Below are 24,088 nucleotides of genomic sequence, written 5' to 3'. Positions count from 1 at the left end.
CTTGGTGCAACTATGAAACAGAGATGCTTGATACAGTAATTAATATGTTAATTATTTGTGGTGATGTGCTGCCAAATCCTGGCTCTGTTGATGTTGACTCTAAAATCTGCAATACTCTGGCTGATTTTAAAAACAAAATCTGGGTTGGGTATTATTCATTTGAATATGCGAAGTACTGAATGTTTCCTTTACGTTGATTCTTTACGTATTTGGGCAAAATCCACTGATGCAGATATTATAATTCTTTCAGAAACATGACTATCTAAATCAGTCACAGATAAAGACTTTGTTATCAGTGAATACAATGTTTTTAGAACTGACTGGCCTCGTAAGGCTGGGGGCGTGACTATATATGTAAAGAACAAATTCACTGCCAGTGTGCTTCTGTCTATATCTGTGAGTAAACAACTTGAATTTGTACAAAGGTATGACTATCACTGTTGTTGGATGCTACAGACCAACTTCTGTTGCAGCTGATAGCCTTCTGACGCTGTCACAGCTTTTATCACAGCTGCAGTACAGTGAGATTATCTTGGCAGGCGATGTGAACTGGGACTGGTTCAAACCTGCTTCAGACGGAATGAAGGGCCTTTGTAGTGAATTAAATCTCACACAATTAAACATGTCTAAATTGTGCATGTAGTGCAAATAGTTGAGCAACTGCAAATATTTTAGTTTGGGCATGTTATTTCTGGGGATGTGCCTCACGCAGGGGGAGGGAGAAAGGGAACTGACATAGTCTTGGAAAAAAGTTTGCAGGAACCCCATTGTTCATTATATCTTCCTCAAATTTGAAATATAAACTGATGAGACTTGTGGCTTTCAATCCTTTATCTATCTGAATTACTCCAGGTCTATTTTTATATATCTGTACATGAAATACTAAAACATTTTTGTGGCGCACATTATTTTTGAGGCACTTTTAACTTTTATAACTTTTTTTCTGTTTGAGCATTATCAAATCTGATTGATTGTTAGTAGAGTCCCAACTGTCTTCTTTCCAAAGATACCTTAATTGTGCCTGTGGTACACTGTTCTCAGGAGCTGTATTTATTGTTATCCAGGCATGTCATTTTCAGCTGTGCCTTGTGGAGCTGAAGGTTAACAGGTTAATTGCATCTCCTACGTACTCATCCAAATTCAAAACAGCCAGAGAAATCTACTCTAATTGATTTGCTATTGACAAATGCACCTCATACATTTTCTGAAATTGGTGTGTTTGCTAATGACATTAGTGATCATTGTACGATTGCTGCAGTTAGAAATGCAAAATTTCCCAAATCCAGGCGACCAAAAACGTGATATGAAACATTTCTCCTTACAAGGTTTGTTACATGATTAATTTTATTTTAATTGGGACAGCATTAGGCTTATTTATGATGTTCAAATAGCCTGGAAATACTTTCATGATGGACTTTTACAACTTATTGATAAACATGCTCCTATGCGTAAGTTTAGGTTAGGTAAATTCTGGCGTGGAGGCTGATAGGATTACTTTTAGACGACTACGAAAACAGTTTACAGCTGTCCAACGTGCCAAATCTGAATACTATCTAGCGGCCACTACAGACAATCTAAATAACCTTCGGACTTTTTGGAAATCTATTCAGTCAATTTCGTTAACTAAATCTCATAATGAACTGCCTCTCCATATCATTAGGGATAATATTATTATCTCGGAAAGATCTGCAATGCTAGAATGTATTAATGAACATTTTGTTTCATCTGGTTCTTTGTTTGACCAATCTCTATCTCCAAAAATCTCCTCTTCTGATGGTAGTGCTGCGGGAAGATGCTATGTTGGCCAGCCTTTGTCTTTTACCTTTGCCCCGTTTTCAATCGATGATGTGCACAAAGCTCTAATGTCACTGGACATCAAAAAGCTTGCTGGCTCAGATTGTTTATATATATATATATATATTTTTTTTAAATACTGCAGTTTTTTTGCTAAACCGCTTATGTATATTTTTAATTTGTCTTTGGTTTAGAATGCTATTAGCCTGGATGCCAGCCCATACTCCGCCCACAACATTTTTTGGACGGGAAGTTCGGTCTGGACTCGATCCATTGAGGAGTAATTATGATCAAATTGCCAGGGCGGGCTTTATACGATGATTGACAGGTGGTCTTCAGTAACGTAATCCTCACGTCATCAAAGTGCGCTTGTCAAAGATAACTGCAGCTGGAGAGTTGAGATGTATAGATTCCGCTGTCGCGTTATTTGTAAAAAAAAATCGACAGCTCATTCATTTTAATAGACAAACAGAGAACTGCAATCAAGGCATTTGTCGATCGGAAAGATATTTTGGCGTCCTTCCTACATGATTCGGGAAAAGTGTAACTTATCAGCTGGCTCTGATGGTCGTTAAGAAGATGGGACGTAATGAAAAGCCTGTGGTCGTTGTGGTTTCTCCTTTGGTGGCACTCATGGAGAAGTAAGTAAAAGTAGTAACACTCGTTGTTTAACTTCTAAAATAAATAAAGTAGGCTACGTTCTGTATTTGAAAACTGCGCTTTGCAAAGGAGTTGACTTATGCGTTGCTCTGATTGGTTGGTAGGTCTACCGACTATCCAATTGAGTCCAGAGGATTTTTTTTTTTTGTCCTGGTTCGGTTACGACACGCCTCATAATCAAAGCCCAATGGAGGACTTTCAGACTCATATTTTTTCTTGAATATGAGTATGACGAAGTCAGGCTAGAATCAGTCTGGAAATCTGCTTATGTCCTCCCTTTGTTAAAGGGAGGAGATCCTACTTTGCCAAACAACTATAAGCCTATCTCCAACTTGTCTGTGCTGTCAAAGGTCTTAGAACGACTAGTAAGTGAACAACTCAAAGAATTCCTGAGTGTTAATAAAATCCTATCAGAGTTTCAGTCAGGTTTACGAAAGGAACATAGTACCATCTCTGCTTCATTGAAGGTGGTGAATGACAGCATTGAGGCAGTAGACTGCAAAAAGATGTGTGCAGCTCTTTTCATCGATCTTTCTAAAGCTTTTGATATGGTCAACCATTGTATTTTTAAACAGAGACTGCTCAGCATTGGTCTTTCTGAGAAGGCAATTGGTTGGTTTGAAAATTATCTCTCAGATAGGACTCAGTGCGTCACTTTTGATGGTACTTCTTCAGGTTTTTTACAAGTTTTATCAGGGGTTCCTCAAGGATCGGTGCTGGGCCCACTTTTATTTCCCATTTATGTAAATGATCTTGGTTCAAATGTCCATAATGCTCTGTTTCATCTTTATGCTGATGGCACAATTATTTAGAGCTGTGGAGAAACCCTTCACAAGACTTTTCAGTACCTGCAGGATGCCTTTGACCAGTGGTGGAGGAAGTACTGCAACTCAGTACTTAAGTAAAAGTACAAATAACCAGATAAATATTTACTTTAGTAAAAGTAGAAGTAACACAATGACAACCATAGTTAAGTAAAAAGTACCTGATTTTAAATCTATTTTAAATATTAAAAGTAAAAGTACTTGCATAACAATTGATTCTCTTAATGACTATTTTTTAATGATTAATAAAACATTTAATTCTAACTCATTCAACCTAATACTCCTGTAATGATGTTCAATAATGATGGAAAAAAAATTGTTGTCACCATTTCTGAAACAAGGTTGCAATTAGGCAATATAAACCATGCTTATCCTTACTATATGTTAATAACTATGTTTGGCAGTAAACGCGATTAATTTATGATGTAATTCTAAAGCTCTTGACTTGCCATAATCCTAACCAAACGTATTTACACACGGTGTGTTTCCTATGCACGTAAAAACAAATTTTTGCGTATAAATTGCACGATAAACACACTGCCTGTGAGACGCATTTAGTTAATGTATGGCATACAAAACGTCACTGGTGAGACAAACGTGCAACGAACGGACGGTCAGATTACGTTTTGGCAGGGGAAAAACTGATCAGAAAATGTAATGAAAAAGTAACAGAAGTTGGAGAAAAGGAGTGAAGTAGAAAGTATAATAATTGCTGCAAAATGTAACGAAGTAGAAGTAAAAAGAATGCACTATTTATCCTACTTAAGAAAAGTAAAGATACGTGAAAAATGTACTTAAGTAAAGTAACAAAGTATTTGTACTTTGTTACATTCCAACACTGCCTTTGACGTTGTACAATCTTGGCTTTTTGATTCAAAGCTTGTGTTAAATGCAAATAAAACAAAGACAGTCTTGTTTTTGTCACTGTTGGGTGCAGGCAGAAGAGCAGACTGAGACAAGATTCAAACGAATAACACTTTTACTCGATAACAAAAACTGGTACAGTCAGAGGCAGGCAGAAGGTACACACAATGTAACATTGACATTGACCAATGAGGACATACTGAACTGAAGGAAACTAAATACAAGCAAGAATCAAACATAACTGTCACGGTGTGGCTCTGGCAGAGGGACGAGGAGACCGGAGTATCGGGGAGAACAAAGTTTTAATATATATAAACAGGCACGCAGACTGGAATACAAGCACCACACGGGTTCACAATGAACAACGAAAGACATCGACCGACAAATCCTGAATGAAACTGAACTGAACTAAATACACAGAGGAATTAAGCTAAATGGGGTGGAAACAGGTGAAAATGATAATGACAGGACGAGGAACAGGTGGCTGATTGGGGAGTGAGTCTGGGAGTAGAAACAAAAGGATCCGGGGAAGTGAAGTGCAGATAACGAGACAAACTGGTGAAGACGACAGACTGTGACATCACTCCCCCCTCCCGGTAGGCGTGGCCTCACGCCGTAACATCAATGGGGAGGGGGGGTGGGCACACTGGAGGCTGTGGAGGGCGTGGTCAGGAGGAGGAAGCCCCCACCCCAGGGCGGAGCAGGATGAGGGCGAGGCCAGGGCGGAGCAGGATGAGGGCGTGGCCAGGGCGGAGCAGGATGAGGGCGAGACCAGGGCGGAGCAGGCTGAGGGCGAGGCCAGGGCGGAGCAGGCTGAGGGCGAGACCAGGGCGGAGCAGGCTGAGGGCGAGACCAGGGCGGAAAAGATGGAGGGAACTGACGACATGAGGTGCTGATGAGGAACCGTGGGAACATGGGGACCCCGCAGGCTACGGTGACTGAAGTGATGACAGGGGTACAGAAGGACACGGTGAGGCCAGAGGGAGTGAGGGCTGATGGGTGACCGGAGGGAGTGAAGAATCCAACTGAACTGGGGGGGGGTGAAATGACGGGGCAAAGCAAACAAATGAAAGTCCAGAGGTGAAGGACGGGTGATGAGGGACCGAAAGGAATCCAGAGGGACGAGGGAGCCTGGTCGAGCTGGTGGACTGAGGGGCCATGGAGGAGCTGAGGGAGGCAGAAGCCACGGGGGAGCCGATGAGACAGGGGGCCGAGGAAGGGTCCAGATGGAGGAGGTGTGAGGCGAAGGCCGGGGATCCACGAACCCTGCTGGGTCTGGATGGCTATGGGACAGGAGGGCTGTTGGGTGAATGGTGGGAGGAGGCGGGAGAGGGAGGCTGGGTGGGATCCTGGTCTCTGGCTGGACGGTCACTGGCTGGACGGTCTCTGGCTGGACGGTCTCTGGCTGGACGGTCTCTGGTGCGGGCTGGACGGGGCTGGACGGAACCAGCGGAGAAGAGAGCTCGGGCTCGCTGAGTCTGGACGGAACCAGCGGAGAGGAGAGCTCGAGCTCGGCGGGGCTGGACGGAACCAGCGGAGAAGAGAGCTCGGGCTCGCCGAGGCTGGACGGAACCAGCGGAGAGAGGCGGAACTCAGCGAGTGGTCAGAATAGTGAGTTAGGCACGCCAACTCCAGAAAGTCCCGTGTATGGGATTCCAGGGAACGGTCTTCTTGATCCAGGCAAAGGAGAGCCACTGCGGGAATCTCCATTGTTCTTTTTCAGTGTGGTCGGTCGATCTGTCACGGTGTGGCTCTGGCAGAGGGACGAGGAGACCGGAGTATCCGGGAGAACAAAGTTTTAATATATATATAAACAGGCAGGCAGACTGGAATACAAGCACCACACGGGTTCACAATGAACAACGAAAGACATCGACCGACAAATCCTGAATGAAACTGAACTGAACTAAATACACTGAGGAATTAAGCTAAATGGGGTGGAAACAGGTGAAAATGATAATGACAGGACGAGGAACAGGTGGCTGATTGGGGAGTGAGTCCGGGAGTAGAAACAAAAGGATCCGGGGAAGTGTAGTGCAGATGACGAGACAAACTGGTGAAGACGACAGACTGTGACAATAACAAGGTGCAAACAGGTGATACAGATTAATAAGATGATGAACAGGTGGTTGATTGAGGGAGTGGGTTCAGGTGATTCTCTGTGCTGACGTTTCTCACTTCTCCTGCTTAAAAGCCAGAAAGATCTTAAAGGGATATTTCAGGATTTAACATTAAGCTTTGTATCAGTAGAAAGCCAGTTGTATTTTCGAATTACCGTGCTCCCCTAACACAGATCAATAATATTGTTGAATATTAAATGTCCCCAACTAAGCAAGCCAAAAGCAAGGCAACAGTGGCAAGGAACCAAAACCTTGAAAAAAAAAGAAAAAAGAAAAAAAACCTTGGAAGAACCCAGGCTCAGTCGGGGGGCCAGTTCTCCTCTGGCCAACGAAAGAACAGTGATTACAAAACAAATTGGATCGAAACATTAAGAGAATTGTCCATTTCCATCTGTTTGGAAGTCGAAGTAATCACGCCGGTTTGGAGACGAAATGTTGAGGGTCAGTGCCGATGGCTGTCGTGTCGATGAAGCCGGCACTTAAGGATGAGTCGGGATGGATCCAGGCGCAGGTCCACCATAGAGGGTCCCTCGGGATAAACAGAAAAACTGATATTAGCGTAGACGCCATCCTTCTTTTGATGTACCAAGTACATCAGGATTTACGTGACGTATTCCCAGTTCCGGCTGATCTAAACTATGCAGCTTTATTTGAATTTAGGAAGTCTATAGTGTGTTATGTGTATGCTAGGCCAACGAGATGTGTTTTTAGTCTAGATTTGAACTGACAGAGTGTGTCTGCTTCCTGGACAATGTTAGGAAGATTGTTCCAGAGTTTTGGTGCTAAATAGGAAAAGGATCTACCGCCTGCAGTCGATTTTGATATTTTAGGTATTATCAACTGGCTGGAGTTTTGAGATCGCAATAGACATGAAGGACTATAATGCGTTAAGAGCTCGCTCAAGTACTGTGGAGCTAAACCATTTAGTGCTTTATAAGTAATCAGCAATATTTTAAAATTTATACAATCTTTTATAGGCAGCAATGGGTTGACAGAAAAGGGCTAATATGGTCATACTTCCTGGTTCTGGTAAGAACTTGAGCGGCTGTGTTTTGGACTATCTGAAGTTTGTTTATTAAACATGCAGGGCAACCACCCAGTAAAGCATTACAATAATCTAGCCTTGATGTCATGAATGCATGAACTAATTGTTCCTCATTTGTCAATGAGAGCATATGGCGTAATTTAGATATATTTTTAAGATAGAAAAATGCGGTTCTACAGATACTAGACACATGACTTTCAAATGAGAGATTAGTGTCAAAGAGCACACCCAGGTTCTTAACCGACGACGAAGACTTAACAGAGCAGCCTTAAAATCTCTGTTTTTTCAGAATTTAGTAGTAGGAAATTACTAGTCATCCAATTTTTTATATCAGCAATGCATTCCGTTAATTTTATGAGTTGGTAAGTTTCGTTAGGTTTTGAAGAAATATAGAGCTGAGTATCATCAGCATAGCAGTGAAAGCTACTTCCATGTTTCCTAATGATATCTCCTAATGGTAGCATGGTACGCCATACTGAACTTGTGAGCGATAAGACATCTCTTCATTTACTGCTACTAACTGATAACGGCCAGATAAGTATGATTTAAACCATGCTAATGCAGTTCCACAAATGCCAACATAGTTTTCTAGTCTATTTAAAAGAATGTTGTGGTCAATTGTGTTAAATGCAGCACTAAGATTGAGTAACACTAATAGAGAGATGCAACCACGATCGGATGATAAGAGCAGATCAGATTGCAGAACAAGAGCGAGGTGGTCGGAGCGAGACCTGAGCCTGGCCAGACTCGAGCTGGGGTGGGCGAGAATCTGATGTTTGCGACTACCTGTTCGAGCCGCAATACAGCGATAAACAGTTGTGGGAGATGGAGAATGTGAGTTCTTTTGCTGTGCGCCAATGAAACAGATACAGAGTCCTATTGCTGTTGCGAATCTCAGCGATGCCGTTTTCTTCTGGTGAGATCGCTGAATCCGCAGAGCTTTGAGTTTAAAAGTGTTAATATTAATTATTTTTTAAAATAAAAGTTATTACTCACATTGGTTGTGATTCTTTTTATAAACGATTAGTGTTAGTGGTGTTAGTAGAGTATGGATTAGCCTAGATGATGTATTAGCTTAGAGAAATAGTGATTTCAATTGGAGGAAAACAGTTCATAAGCAGAGCTAAGCTACTCTGTTGTCATGGTCCTGCCTTGCATCATATTTTTAATGTGAAAGTCTAAGTCGTGTTATATACTTTAGGCTAGTACATCCCGGTACAATGCAATTTAGCACCATTTCGATGGAAATTTATCAAATAACTCACAATGTTTTAAAGCAAGCCTAGTTGTATCCATTTTTTTTTTTTGGATTCTGCCGCAGGCGTGGTTTGGGTGTGGCCTCGTAAGGGCAGCAAAGCAAGTGCATTCTGGGAGTTGTCATCTTTCAGCCACATGAGTAAAACATACAGTTTCCGCCTTTTCTCAGGCTAGAATGCTTCAATTTCAGAAATATTTTCACATTTCTTCTATATAAATTACCAATATTAAATACACATTCATCTTCCCAGAGGTGAAGTATCCCTTTAATTTCACACTCTGTATTCATACTGAAAACCATGATCTAGTGAGCTTTTGCCCCTCTGCTCGTGATAAGTTTCTATTCTAATGAGTTTGCTTTAGGACTGAGTGTCGCTCTAGTTTCTTTTAAATTTCTATTTATTTGTGTATTTAAATGTTCAAAGAAAAAAAAAATATCGTATAAATCTTTTTTGTAATGCAACAGACATGTATTTGAGAACTGAATTGACTGTTCTGCAGGTTTTTGAGTCCTGCTGCAGAGGAAGCCTGTAAGTATGTGAATAGAGTTGTGGGTGTAAACCCGTTACTCCAGAGAAACCTGAATCTGAATGGACATAAACTAGGAGACACACGAGTAAATCAGATCGCTGCTCTACTGCAGGATAAACACTGTCAACCCAACACACTGACGTGAGTATTGCTCATTTATTTATAATATTACTTTACTTTTAGTTGCAATGTTAGCTGATGATAATATTTCCTCACTTGTTTCAGAGCAGTTCCCATTTTGTAGTCACTCCGATGGTTTCGCCTAGAAAGCTAATCAACTTCGAGTATTAAAAAACGAGCCAATGGCAATGAAATGCCATAGGTCTGCAGAATTTGCATAGCACATCTCCGCCCCACCGCGTGGGTATATAAGGAGAATGCAGACATTCTTATGTTTTCACTTCAAAGCCAAGAAAACCTCTTCACGCCACAAGTCAAAAGACCTGAGTTTTCAGTGACGAGCCAACTCTCCGGTGTTGGTGTGACAGCGGTACCCAGCGAGTCTCACATTGCCTGCGATCTGAGCAGTGGTCTACCAGTCTGTGGGCCCTATTTTAACGATCTGAAACGCAAGTATCAAGCGTGAAGCGCAAGTAACTTTATGGGCGGGTCTTGGGCTCTGTTGCTATTTTACCGGGGGGATAAATGACTCTTGCGCCGGGCGCAAGTTTAAAAGGGGTTGGTCTTAAGTAGCCTCATTATTCATAGGTGTGGTTTGGGCGTAACGTGAAATAAACCAATCAGAGCATCATCCAACATACGCTTTAAGAGCAGGTGCGCATGTTGCATGACGGATTGTTATTGTAACGGCGGGTTTACCAAGCGTGACCCAGGAGCGGTTTACAGTCGATGAGACCGACGTTCTTGTCAGGGCAGTGAAAGATAGAGAAGTGACCTTGTATGGGGATGGGAGAAACCACCCAAATCAGTGTCGGTTAAACATTATATACAAATGTTTCTTTGCCACTATTGGGCAAACAGGTCTGATCCTTTAGTACTACAATTAGCCTTAAAAAAATGGGTTATCAGGTTTTTTTTCATCTTCACGCAAACCACATTGATTTTCCTCATGTGTTAATATTTTCCTTGTTATAATGTATGATTTGCAAAAATAAAAACTGCTGCATCTGGGTTGATGAGAGAATCAAAGTTTATGCCCATTGTGCACCCGCTACATTATGGCCAAGCATGCGTGCTTAAAATAGCATTATGAACAACGCGAGCCGCACCAATGACTTTAGACCAGGTTTTTTCTGGTCAGTGGCGCAATTGTTTTCTGGAACTGTAATATAGCACCAGGGAATGTTTGCGCCGAAACACGCCTCCTTTTTGCACCGATCCGCCCAGAGAGCGCAAGTTCATTTCCCAGTTTACCGACATGCGTCTGTGGATGCAAAATAGGACTGAGACATGCGTTAGTGTATAAAGTCATTTGTGCCGGGTGCAAGATAGAGCCCTCTGTGTTTCTCCCTGGTTGCCTTAGCATCGCAGAGTTATTCCTCTCACTAAAAGAGCTGCACGTGGCACGTCTTTTTAAAGATGTCTCGCCCGTGTTCTTCTGGATGCGGTCGATTCCTGTCTTCCTTCGATTCCTGTCTTCCTGTCTTCCTTTGGCACGAGCACTGTTTTGTGTGTCTGGGCTTTGAGCACGCTAAAGCGGCGCTCGTGGAAGACTCATGTTCCTTCTGTGGGAACATGACCATCGCAACACTGAGGTCGAGACTCAATGATCTCGGAGAGGGTCCCCTCATCCACACCCTGATCTACCTCCTCCACGAGAGGTGGTACTTCGGCTGGTGGACAGGGTGACTTGAGGGTGACGTGTGGAATAATCCGATGACATGTCCTCGGACCACGCCCCCCTCTGCAACCCACGAGTGCCGTGGTGATTCAGGCGGGTTTTTCTATGGAGGTCCCGCGTGTTTCATTCGGCGCTCCAGAGGATGACTCAATGTCGATCGCTGCATCACAAGGTGGGCATGAGCCATCGGGAAGTGATGAAGCGGCTGCGTTGCCTCCTTCGGGAGTCCCAGCGTTGACTGTATCAGATCTCGAGGGTACACTGGGATTCTCCCGGTGGAGCGCTCTGTTGCGATACAACTGTGTCCTCAGAGCGCATCCTCTCGTGGCAATCCTAAGCACCAGTCCAAGGCCTGTAGATTCTTGTCTACTTTGGTGGCAAGGTCTCACAGAGCTGCAGGACAGGCGGCCGCCGGTCTGCATGCGATGAGCACATTACAGGTCTACCAGGCCCAGCTGCTCAGAGATATGCACAAGGGCAGGACTGACCCAGGGCTCTTTGATGAGCTGCATGCCGCCACTGATCTCGCTCTCCGAGCGACAAAAGTGGCCTCACGCTCCCTGGATCAGGTGATCGACCGTGCCCCCTTGGTATGACAGCGCACTCCACCCGGAGTGTGGCTTTCTCTTGGGCTCTAGCGCATGGCGCCTTGCTGACATCTGCAGAGCTGCAGGCTGGGTGACACCCAACACATTCGCCAGATTCTACAATCTCCAAGTGGAGCCTGTGTCTTCTCATGTACTCACTTCAACCAGCTAAGTACTGGAACCGCTCAGGTGTCTTCGCTTGTTCGCCATTCCACTCCACAGACTGAATACGTGCGATTTTTCCTCAGCTGAGCCTTCTCTTTTGAAGCCCTGAGTTCCTCCAGCACTGTTGACGCTGGCGCCAGTGTCTATTGCCTGGGCGTTAGCTAGGTGCCTCAGTGTGCATGGTTCCTCCTCTGAGTAACCCCCACATGTGTATTTTCCACTGTAAGCCTCCTTGAGCATGTGTCTTTCCCTCAGCAAGCCACCTTGGCACCCCTGGAGTTGAAAGCTGCTACCCTATGGGCTGGGCTGCTCCCTATTCAGTCTCGGCTCCTCAGCGAAGACATAACTGCCTTTGCGTCCGCATTCTCCTTATATACCCACACGGTGGGGCGGAGATGTGCTATGCAAATTCTCCAGACCCATGGCATTTCATTGCCATTGGCTCGTTTTTAATACTCGAAGATGATTGGCTTTCTAGGCGAAACCCCCATTCTGTCATCCGATGTAACGTCTCCATTCCCTACTCAGGGAACGAGGGTTACATACGGAACCGAGACGATTTTTCCTCAGCGTCACACAGAGCCACAACAATTTAAAGTAAAAATATGAAACAGCAAATTAAAAACACAATTAAAATGTGATATCAAGCTTTAAATATTTGGTTTGGACCATTATTTGCCAGTTGGTCAACCAGCTGGATCATGGGTAAAAAATTATGTCAGTTACTGTAGAGGCAGAACAATGTTTTTGTGACTTCAGAATCAGAAATGTTCATAACTGCTTTCATTTCAATGTTTGTATTTCCCAAAATGTAATATTGTAAAATTTGGTGCAGCATATACAGTAACTTGTAAAAATTGAACAAGTTCATTTTTAAAGTCTGTGATCAGTATCTGCCTGTAATAAGATCCACTGAACACTAGTGATGGGCGCTTTCAAAACATGTTTCATGAAGATACGAAACCTTTCCGAAAAATCATTTGTTTTAAATCAGTGGTTCGGAGCATGTATCAAACTGCCAAACTCACATGATTTCAGGAAACAAGGATTAGTTATGTCATAACTGTTTCAAAACATTTGGAAATGTCAGTGGTTCACCATTGAGGGAAGATTACCTCTGTGAACCAATGAATCATGCAGATTTACTGAGATTGAACAAATGTCTATGGGTTTAACCTGATATCTGATCAGTTTTATACATTTGTAGTTGTTTTAATTGGACATTTGTATAATTAAAAGGAATAATTGTAGTTAATAGTCTCTTTATTGGCCTGTTTAGCTGAGCCATCCATAAAATAAAATAAAAAAGCACTGGAAATTGATAAAAGAGCACATATTGTACAGACACTTAAAGAAGTAGTTCACTTTTGCTGAAAATTTACTCACCCCCGTGTCATCCAAGATATCCATGTCATTCTTTCTTCAGTCAAAAAGAAATTAAGGTTTTTGATGAAAACATTCCAGGATTTTTCTTTATATAATGCACTTTACTGGTAACCAAATGGTTCAAGGTCCAAAAGAAAGTTTCAGTGCAAACTGCAAACTGTTCAAAGGGCTTTAAATGATTCCAGACGATGAATAAGGGTCTTATCAAGCGAAACGATTGCTCATTTTTTAAAAAATGAGTGAGCAATTAAACCATTAATTGAACTAATTAGTCCAAAAACATTGATTAATTCGGTACATAAACAAGTTGCCGAAACTGATCTTTGATGCTTATACATATTGCTCATATATGCCTATGGACACAGAAGGATTGCATTGGCGTTTGACTGAAATGATGGCTCATTTAAAAAAAAATAACAAAGTTTAAGTTTTATAAGCTCAAATGGTTGCCTTGCTCTGTTCTGTGATGCGCGTTCGTGACTCTCCTGTTCGAACTTGTTTATCAAAATGAACTAATCTTTTTTTGTGTCATTTGGTTCATTCAATGAATTGACTCTGGAAAAGATTTGTGTATTTTGATGAACGAGTTCGAACAGGAGAGTCACGAATGCGCATCACAGAACAGAGAAAGGCGACCATTTGAGCTTATAAAACATAAAATTTGTTTGTTTTTTAAACGAGCCATCATTTCAGTCAAACACCAATGCAATCCTTCTGTGTCCATAGGCATATGAGCAATATGTATAAGCATCAAAGATTAGTTTCGGCAACTTGTTTATGTCCCAAATTAATCAATGTTTTTGGACTAATTAGTTCAATTAATGGTTTAATTGCTCATTCATAAATACAGTCGCGTGTCGCCCCCTACTGGCTTACAGATGCAAGTTACACAAACACAAACTTGTGGAGTAATACAGTGACAAGTCCCAGTGCTGATACTGGTGAAATATTCAACCATATTCGAAGTATACAAATATATATTTATACAATAATACTATTATGAAAATATATTTAATAGGTGCTTGTGTATGGAGGTATTATAATACCATAAAGAATTGCATGTGCAGTGTAAGATTTGTGAAATTCTACTTAAGATTGCAAGAATAAATTAAATTTGCATGCGCAAGAGAAGATTTGTAAAAGTGTAAATCGCCTAACAATTGTGAGGAAAAAAAAACATTTGCAGCATTTTAATCGTATTCGTAAGTGTAATTCATGTATTTTGAAGCTGCAGCTTCATGTTTATGCAAAATAAATAGGATCTGTATTCTTCTGACTTTCATTTTTCCTCGCTTACACTTTTGGTTTGTTTTTTGCACACAAATCCAGCCAAAAGCACTGCGGGCCTGGGAACATCAATTTGCAAACGAAAATATGAGGAACCCCTAGGGACGATATTCAGAATTACCATGCATATCGTAAAACTTCAAATAATAGCCGAATCCCGAATAGACGCCAGTCTCTTTTACACGCCTGGTGTGTTGTATTTAATCTTCTAAAACAGATTGTTTGTTTAAGCCAGTTCGGTATGGTGCAGATTGGGCACGCAAGAGAGCCCTGCGCATCTGGGCAGAGCTGTTAGCGCAAGAGAGGCCGGCAGGGTTAGCGGAGGCCAGAGAAGGATAAGTGGAGTAGAGCGATGAGGAGGAGGAATTCACCAATGAACTTGTAGTTGATTATCACGGTACTGACTGACAGAACTAGTGTGACTGGGTTTTAAAACAGACTATTGGAAACTAAATGCTGCTGCAGCTCTTCAATAAGATGATCATTATAAATGTGAACTATTGTTATTTCTCTGTCTTCAGTCTGAGTGATTGCAGTATTACAGAGAAACAAAGTCTCATCCTTACTTCAGCTCTGAAATCAAACCTGTCACACTTGAGAAAGCTGGACCTGAGCAGGAATAAACTAGGAGACTCAGGAGTGAAGCACTTAAGTGCCGTACTGAAGGATTCACACTGTAAACTGGTTAGATTGAGGTCAGTCACATTCACATACAAGAATCAAAATGCTTAAAATCACTTTGACTGTTTAAACTAGAACACATTAACATTATATTTGTACAAACATTTTCACCTTAGTATTTTGTGATCTGGTGAAATCAAAATGAAGATCTCTCTTCCTCTGTCTGTTTTATTTGCTGATGAAGATGATGTGACTTTACAGAATAAAAAGTCTCTTATTTTCTTTATTCTCTCTCTATACAAATGTAGGTTGAGCTGGTGTGATATGACAGATGAAGGTTGTTCTGATGTGACTTCAGCTCTGAAATCAAACCCGTCACACCTGAGAGAGCTGGAGCTGAGCGGGAATAAACTAGGAGACTCTGGAGTGAAAAACCTCAGTGATCTACTGATGAACCCACAATTCAAGCTTGAGAAACTACAGTTAGTGTCATTATACTGTACAGCAAGGCATCACTAGGCCCTAAACTTCTGCCTAGCCCCCCTAAAAATGTGTGATTAAGTGTAGGCTACACAAATTAGTCTTGTTATAATCAAATTCAGCGTGTTATTCATCTTCAGTTCACAACGGCCCCAAGCACGTCAGAAACAGAGTACAGTGGCCCTCATTTATCAATCTTGCGTAGAAACGGGTGTATATGTTGGCGTAAGATTATGCGCCGTACACTCCTCTCACCGCCTGATTTATGAAGATATGCGTACCTTTGAAATCCAGGTGTACGCAATGCCTGCCTTTGATAAATCCCGTGGCCGAAAACGATCATCATTAGAATAACACGCCCCTAAATATTCAAGTCTCCGCTCCCCCCACGCCCTCATTTTACGCCATGGGCACACGGAAGACGGCAAAGAAGAGAAACTTCTCCGACATGGAGCTGAAATGACCTATCACAATGCATTATTTTACAGCACGTCTTTTGAAATTAGCATTCAATTTCGAATCACGTCACATGTATAATAGTGATGATGATGATGATGATGATGTGATGTGAAGTACCATTCATTCACATTAATAATTGCATGACGATTTGTAATAGTATTCTTCTTATTGTTATGATTTGTATTAATGATTCTTATTGTTATTTAGAAGAAGGATGTCGTTATTATTATTTGTATTATTATTATCATTTAAAAGAGGAAGAACGTATTTTTTATTATTTTGTCAGTCTGAATTATTTTTTGGTCATTGAAAGCCTTTCATTAGGCTACCGAACCCAGTCCGTGCGCACCTGGCTGCGGGGGATAATCCTGAAATGTCAGGGTAAAGCACACAGGCTCGCAACTGAAGGAATACATATGCTTACAAATCAAATGCTTTGGTAAAGTCACACAAATTAAACATTAAAGTCCACGTTACACAAAAATAAACACTGAAGTTTATAATTACTATGTTGTTTTTTGTTTGTTTGTTTTATAGTGGGTCATAATATATCATATCTTTTAGTTTGTCAGTGCGTTTTGTGGTGTTAGGAATTTTTCTGCGCATTTCCTCACTAACTCAGGAAGTGGTGCGTACACCACCTCCTGAGCTGGTGTAGGATTCGAGCGTGCCGTACGCCCACGTCCATATAACTCACCGTGGTTTTGAGTGTACGCAAGGTGTACGCTGGAAATTTGGTGTACACACTTTTGATAAATGAGGGCCAGTGTGTGTGTGTGTGTGTGTTCATATCTGAGCCTCATTGATCTGTCACTGTAAAGTAGGCGGGCTTTGTTCACAGAGTTTCACAAAAAATATAAAACTTACAAATAAATAACATGACATTTGCAAATAAAAAATATATTTACAAATGTAAATATATTTACAAAAATTATACCAGTTGAAAACCATATTCAGTTGTCAGTTTTTGCAACTAACTTTCAATGCATTTGTACAAACAACTAAATAAAAATCAAGTTTTTAGGATGTATATTGTTTGGGGTTTAACTGATTAATAAGTTGAATGCTTTCATTCCTGTTCTAGACTCTCTAACTGCAGTGTAACAGAAGAAAGTTATAAAACTCTGGCTTCAGCTCTGACATCAAACCCTTCACACCTGATAGAGCTGGATCTCACAGGAAATGATCCTGGAGAATCAGGAGTGAAGCAGCTCAACGATTTACTACAGGATCCAGACTGTCAACTGAAGACACTGAGGTGAGACAGGATCAAATGTTTAACTAAATTAGTTATATGGAGGCTAAATATTCATAACTAATATATTATTTTAACTATAGAATTAGCTTGACAAAGTGTTGCATCAAAATGATCAAGATCAGATGCTGCAGGTTCTATCATGATGATGATAGACGTCAACACAGTTTAGTTATGATACGAGCTACAGGTCAAATGGACATTATGGGTCAGTATATGTGCTGCTATTCTGGAGTATACCTTGATAATTGAAATGCAAAGTTTTATTTCTGTGCACACTTCTCAACAAAAATCTAGATAACCTTTTAGGTGAAATAGTTTTCTGAACACAATAGTTTTCCATCAAGCCCAGATTCACTGCATCTCTCTGTAGCAGGTCTATGAGTCTCCAGATGTTCACAAACATGCAGTTTTACAAGCCAGTATTCTCTGTGCTGACATTTCCCACTTCTCCTGCTTAAAGGGTAGCCTGGTTCAACCAGACTCTAGTTCATTTCATTTCCACATAGAGTCTGGAACCGCTCCATTGAAAAACGTTTCCTTCCTTCACTATTAAAGTTCAAATCTATTGGATCTGCCCAAAGTCACTCACGATCTGCCATAGCCAATCGCTAACGGGGTGTCGTGAGTAACGTATGTCACGCGCCGAAATGGCTGGAAACAACAAGTCCGAATGATCAGAGGATTATGTTTACAATAGGATTTCAGTCAACGAGCGCCTCAGGTTTTGTTAATCTAGGAACAATTATTAATTCGAAATGTATATTTGACACGAAGGACAGTGATATATTCATTCAACGGTGGAAGCTGTGTCATTACAAATACGCCGCTGTGGTCGTTTCTGATCTGCCGCAAATGCTGTAGCAGCTACAGTGAATGATCAGTCTGTCTGTTATCTGCAGATGTGTAATAAACAACAATTTTTCATATTACGTCTTATTGTTTCTTAATTACCTTAATTATGGTCTTCAAAGTATGTGTTTATACATTTTTATGTGGCATTTATTTTTTTTAGTAAAACAAATCAACCATTGCCATGTAAAACTGTAAATCAAATATCTTCAAAGTATGGTTTTTCACATTTTTATTTATGACAATTATTTTTTTTTAAATCACAACCAATTTGTATGATTTACAACATGTAAAACTGACACACCAACCTCCTGCACGAGTGCACAAAGGGGCTCAAAATGTTCTATTCATCACAAGAATCAGTAAATTTACAGTTGGGAATATGAGCGACTGACATGACTCCTGAGCGGATCTTCAACAATAGTTTAGCAGCCAGGACTCGGGGCTTCCGAACACCGTGAACACCAGGCTAAACCGTCCGTCCAAAATGTCACGGTCATCGTGCACGAACTGCCCAGCACAAACTTCCAAACTTTCTGCCTCCTTCACTTGGTCCTCAGTTGTGCAACAAGAGGTGAGACGATAACAATCCGGCTTTAAATTCTGTATATTCGGCAGTTTCTTTTCCAACAACGGACCGAATAGCTTTTCTCACGTCTTTCTCCACTGCCATTACTGAATTGAAACTGACGCGCTTACATCAACGTCATCTTTCTCAGCCACTCCCTCTATTCGCTGATTGGTCCTACAAAAAATCGATTTCTGGAAACCTAAGGATATGGAGCGATCCCAGACGTAGTACAGAAGTACGGAAGTGCGTAGGAGGGCGCAGCCAGGCTACTTAAAGGCCAGAAAGATCTTAATTTCACACTCTCTATTCATACTGAAAACCATGATCTAGTGAGCTTTTACCACTCTGCTCGTGAGACGTTTCTAGTTTTGAGTTTGCTGTAGGACTGAGTGTCGCTCTAGTTTCTTTTAAATGTATATTTATTTGTGTATTTAAGTGTTCAAAGAAAAAACGTGTATTGTATATTTTTTTGTATGTATTTGAGAAATGAATTGACTGTTCCGCAGGTTTTTGAGTCCTGCTGCAGAGGAAGCCTGTCAGTATGTGAATAGAGTTATGGGTGAAAATCCGTTTCTGCAGAGAAAGCTGAATCTGAGTAAACATAAACTAGGAGACACACAAGTGAATCAGATCGCTGCTCTACTGCAGGATAAACACTTTCAACTCAACACACTGACGTGAGTTTTACTCATTTATTTATAATATTACTTTACTGTTGGTTGCAATGTTAGCTGATGTAAAGAATCTGGCTTAATGCTTATAGCTCAATTTGAATTTCGGGGAAAAATATTCACACTTATTGATCTTGATCAACAAATTATTGAATATAGCTTGAACTGAGACCTTACATAAATAAATCACCCAACAAGGGGTTTTACACCACACACGTCTGCTTCGGGCATATATAAACCATTAAACACAATGAATTATGATTAACCAGGAATATATATATATATATATATATATATATATATATACTGCACAGACAGATGGGTGTTTGATCTTTAAAATACCAAAGGGATTGACGTAGCTTCCTTAGTCAGCTCGTCCAGCGTGCTGTTCTGCAGGAAGCTATCAATCACTTGGTCTGTTTTAGCTTAAATTTACTGACATTGTTTGTGCACTTAACAAATATCAGATTGTAGCGTTAGGATCTCATATTAAAGAGGCTTTGTTATGTATGTGATCAATACACACAATGGCAAATAATGTATAAAATGAGGTTTAATAAAAAGAACACAACTAAGTTACACTAAAATCACACAAGATATATCTCAACAAATGAGAATAAACACTTAAGAAAGGAAAAATGGAAACACAAGGAAAAATACAATTGCTAGCACAATTTAATCTTCAGAGACAGCCACAGGATTCAAGCTTGAGTCTAAAATTTAGTGGAACACTTGCATTTCAGACCTGGTTAGTGTTGTTGAAAGCGTGTGTGCAGTCCGAGAAATGAGAGGCATGGGTTCCTTTGTTCCTTCCACGTGGGATCGTTTCGCGGGAACTCAAACGCGTCCTGAACAGTTCTATTATGCGTGGTGATCGTCTTATCGTCGGAAGACTGGAAGACGGAAGACACGGTTTTCAGAACTTAACTGGCTATTCGCAAAAGTAGAACAAAAGTAAAATAAAACAAGAACGGTCGACAAGAGAGTAGGGAAGAGTAGAGTTGAAGAAGTTTCAGGAGGTTACAAGAGGACCAGGAGGACAAGAGGACGCTTTGCTTCTGTCTCAAGGCTTTAAAGGTTAAGCTGGACATACCTCGAGACGCTGTGGCAGCCAATGGCTGTCGTCCAACTCAAGGAGCGCGTACGCCCACGTTATCAACAGGATAACGTTGTTAATTTGCGTCTTTAGGACAAAGGAAAATTATGCTAACTTTGAAACAAACTGTACATGGCATTATACATTTCATGATATTGATACAGCATAAAAGACAGATCAAACAGAGAGGATTATAAAAACAACAAATACATCATACCACATACATAGCATTGTCGAGTTACGTCTTGATGCATAATTACAGGCATTTAAAGTTCTTTTTGGCACTTGTGATGACATTCTTACCCCACTTACCCCACCACCCACAACTTTCTCAGATTCTGACGTTAGTGCTCAACTCGCGTTTGATTGCCGTCTGTATGTTTTCGTCATGGCCGAACAACCGCTACAAGGAAGAAGGCAACGGTTTTATCAGAGGAAACTAAAAAAAGAAAAGGGGAGAGTGACAAATTAAAAGCCAGGACTAGGATAAACACATTGGTCCAGCTTTCGCCTCACTCGCTGCCGTGAGCTAAAAGAGGAAGGGTGCTAGTCAATCTCACCAGCAGGGGGTGCAAGCACATATTGTTGACGAAGACCAGATCAACAGTTAGAGCAATTAATATGACAGTCACAATAGTCATTAAATAAGAAAATAAGGCAAACAAGTCAAACATAGGTAAGCTCTTTAATAGGCTACAAAGTTAAAGTTCAACAGCCTAAATATATAAAGTTATGCATCTTCACTTTTCTCTCAGCCAAAATGATTTTTTGCCATGGAACAAACTATAGTTTAATGAGACAAAGGATAGACTTGTACACAAGATGAATTATACGTAAAGTTTATCCACTAGACTAGAGACAGAGCCAGCGGCAAAAGTCAGAAGCAGTAACCGAGGAAAAGATGTTATAGTTGGGGTAAATGAGTGCTGGGCGACGGTTAAGGCTTAGAAGTCACAACTCCGGAAACGTCAGATATATTTTTCAAATAGGTGCTATTTTTATAAATAAACCACAGATTTGAGCTTTAAACAACTACATTCTCGCCTGAACCACTCTTAAAATTACATTTCATGACACAATAACAGTAGTATTTTGATATTACGTGGGTTTTGTCCTCTGCTATTGATGAGTGCTGGTTGGTGCGAGATGCATTCTGGGATACCTGGCTCAAGTCCACACAAGTAACCTCTCGATGTAGCAGTACGCAAACTCATTTTCCTCGATTTACTGAAGCCTATATGTAAAACGCATCTGCAGCTGCACAGCTCACACACTGAGCGTCAGAAGCTTCCCTCAACTTGGGCCAAGAGCTGACCTTGGATCGATCTACCAAGCAACACTTTCTGATGTGTAATTGTTGTTCAAGTTCAGACAGGTAATCTTTCTCTCAAAATCGTTCAATACTGTTTATGCATCAGTAAGTCAAGCCAGTGACTAAAATATCACCTTCACATCGTTTATTTTTTTTTAGGATGGAAAAAAAACGTATTTAAATTGTGAATAAATTATTTACCGAAAGCGATCAAAGAACAATCTTTCCACAGAGCGCGAGTTTATTTGGACACTTGCCAAACTTGTTATGAATCAATGACGCACATTACACTGAACAACAAAGCTCTTACTGTATTTATATGATCGTGTCTGCATTGGTGAAAGCATTAGAGAGCAGAAACTGCGTTAAAATGATAAGATCTTCATTCTCACAATCGACAGACTGTCCTCTGCTTGCTCAATGCTCATCACAGCAACTTATGTGATGGGAATAGATCTAAATACTTCAAAAACATTTCAAGATTTGTTAATCTCGATAGCTGTAATAGTAAAAACCTAAAATAGTAAAATTATTCGAGAGAGTTTCATATGTAATACATAGCTATTTCATATGCAAGCTTGTAAGCCAATCACAGCAGAGGCAGGTTACACAAATGCAGACACGCCCCTTCAATCAGAGTGTTCAAAGCAGAGGCTAAAATCAGGCTAGGAAAAATGCCTTTTATTATTAAATTATGACTATTTTTGATCTAAAAAAACATACTAACATTATAAGGGCAACCCAGGAAACATTATATAATAATAATAATAATAAAAAAAAAAATTCTGGGCCACCTTTAAATGTCCCCAACTAAGCAAGCCAAAAGCCAAGGCAACAGAGGCAAGGAACCAAAACTCCATCAGGGACAGAATGCAGGGTTGCCAACTCTCACGCATCTGGCGTGACACTCACGCATTCAGCCTCAATCTCACGGTCTCACGCTCAAAATAGAAATCTCAACGCTAAATTAGACATTCTTCTGGGCTGTATTTTTTATTTTTTTTTGTATTACTATAAGCAAGTTCAGGCTCTTAACTACTGATTGGACGCAGAGAAAAATCGCGGAAAAAGATGACACTGACACCGACAGACTACAGAGAAGTTTACTCCTGATATGGAGCGTTTTGGCGCTTTTAAATGTGACAGAACGCAGTAGCGCGTCAGTTCAAACGGCACGTGATACAGTTGCCTAGGCTACAACACCCACAGGGCACGAGCAAAATACTGTATCTGGTAATCTCCCGCTTTATATTAACAAACTGTCAACACGGGCTTTTGCGATGCACAGAGAGACGCTGCGCTGCCTATGACCTTGAACGTGAGTTGAGAGCGTACATTTGCACTACGTGCCTGTCTTTTTAGCAAAAAAGATATCTTTCACTAAATATCTACAGTGGTGTAGGGCGAGGGCGTGAGGTGCTGATAGCAAACTTTGACGCGTTCGACCCGAGTTCGAATCCGGCTTTTGCCTTTTACTCTCTCTTCTCATCTGGTGTTTTCTCCTAAATAAAAGCTCAAGGGTTTATTTCTTGCAAGTGAAGAAATTAGGACAAAACTATTGTAATTTTCCTATACAATATTGTAAGTAAAATATACTTTTGAAATATTCATTTTCATTTATACAGCAGCCTACATTTATAGACTAGGCCTATATGGATTTTACGTAATAGGAATAATTATATAAATCATTATTACATTATTATAATAATCGTTTGGCATCCTAAAAGAGACTGAGACTTTATATCATAAAGTCTTTATATCATTGACTTTATAAAAAAGATGTCTGATCCCTCTTTAATGTCCAGGTACAAGTCGAGGCTTTTGCTTTGTTGAATGTCACAGTTCATGATTTGAAGCCGGTTAAAACTCTTAATTTTGAGCTCTCAAAGTGCACCAGATTGATGCATTTAACCTTAAAATGTACAAAATTTTCTTCCAGGGGAGCATGCCCCCGAAGCCCCCTAGAAGGACAGAGGTCTCAATATAGTTTTACTAAATCATATTGGAAAGAATAATAATTTATGAACTTTACTCCCAAAACTGTTTTTTTTAATCAGTAAAACTGTTAGCCTAATGCCAAATTAAAATTGGACAAACTATACATTGTGCCCTACAAGATCTTGTGACCCCCCCCCCCCCAAAAAAAAATCCCACTCCAAGCAAAACTCAAAAGTTGGCAACCCTGAGAATGGAGAAATAAACCTTGGGAGAAACCAGACACAGTCGGGGGCCAGATCTCCTCTGCCCAACGAAGGAACAGTGTGTGATTCCGGCAGCATTACCAGTCAAATTTGGATTGGAACATTAAGAGTATTTGTCCATTTCCATCTGTTTGGAAGTCGAAGTAATCACGCCCGTATGGAGACGAGTTGTTGAGGATCAGTGCTGATGGTTGTCGTGTCGATGAGGCACCATCCTTCTTATGATGTACCAAGTACATCAGAATTTAT

At 40.8% G+C, this 24,088-nt stretch overlaps 1 protein-coding gene across 2 annotated transcripts in view; it reads left to right on the top strand.

Annotated features, from left to right (window-relative positions):
• Positions 1 to 24,088, top strand: part of LOC120490941 (NACHT, LRR and PYD domains-containing protein 3) — a 48,107-nt gene that overhangs the window by 19,311 nt on the left and 4,708 nt on the right. For both annotated transcript variants that reach the window (XM_089130933.1, XM_089130934.1), the window contains 5 exons: positions 9,066 to 9,236; positions 14,843 to 15,016; positions 15,251 to 15,424; positions 16,966 to 17,139; positions 19,066 to 19,236. In XM_089130933.1, the coding sequence (XP_088987059.1) occupies positions 9,066 to 9,236; positions 14,843 to 15,016; positions 15,251 to 15,424; positions 16,966 to 17,139; positions 19,066 to 19,236 (864 nt within the window). The remainder of the gene's footprint in view (positions 1 to 9,065; positions 9,237 to 14,842; positions 15,017 to 15,250; positions 15,425 to 16,965; positions 17,140 to 19,065; positions 19,237 to 24,088) is intronic.

The sequence above is a fragment of the Pimephales promelas genome, chromosome 5, assembly GCF_988280905.1.
Source record: "Pimephales promelas chromosome 5, fPimPro1.hap1.1, whole genome shotgun sequence".
Taxonomy (NCBI): domain Eukaryota; kingdom Metazoa; phylum Chordata; class Actinopteri; order Cypriniformes; family Leuciscidae; genus Pimephales; species Pimephales promelas.
The sequence above is the reverse complement of the archived record's forward strand: the minus strand, read 5'-3'. Positions and strand labels throughout refer to the sequence as shown.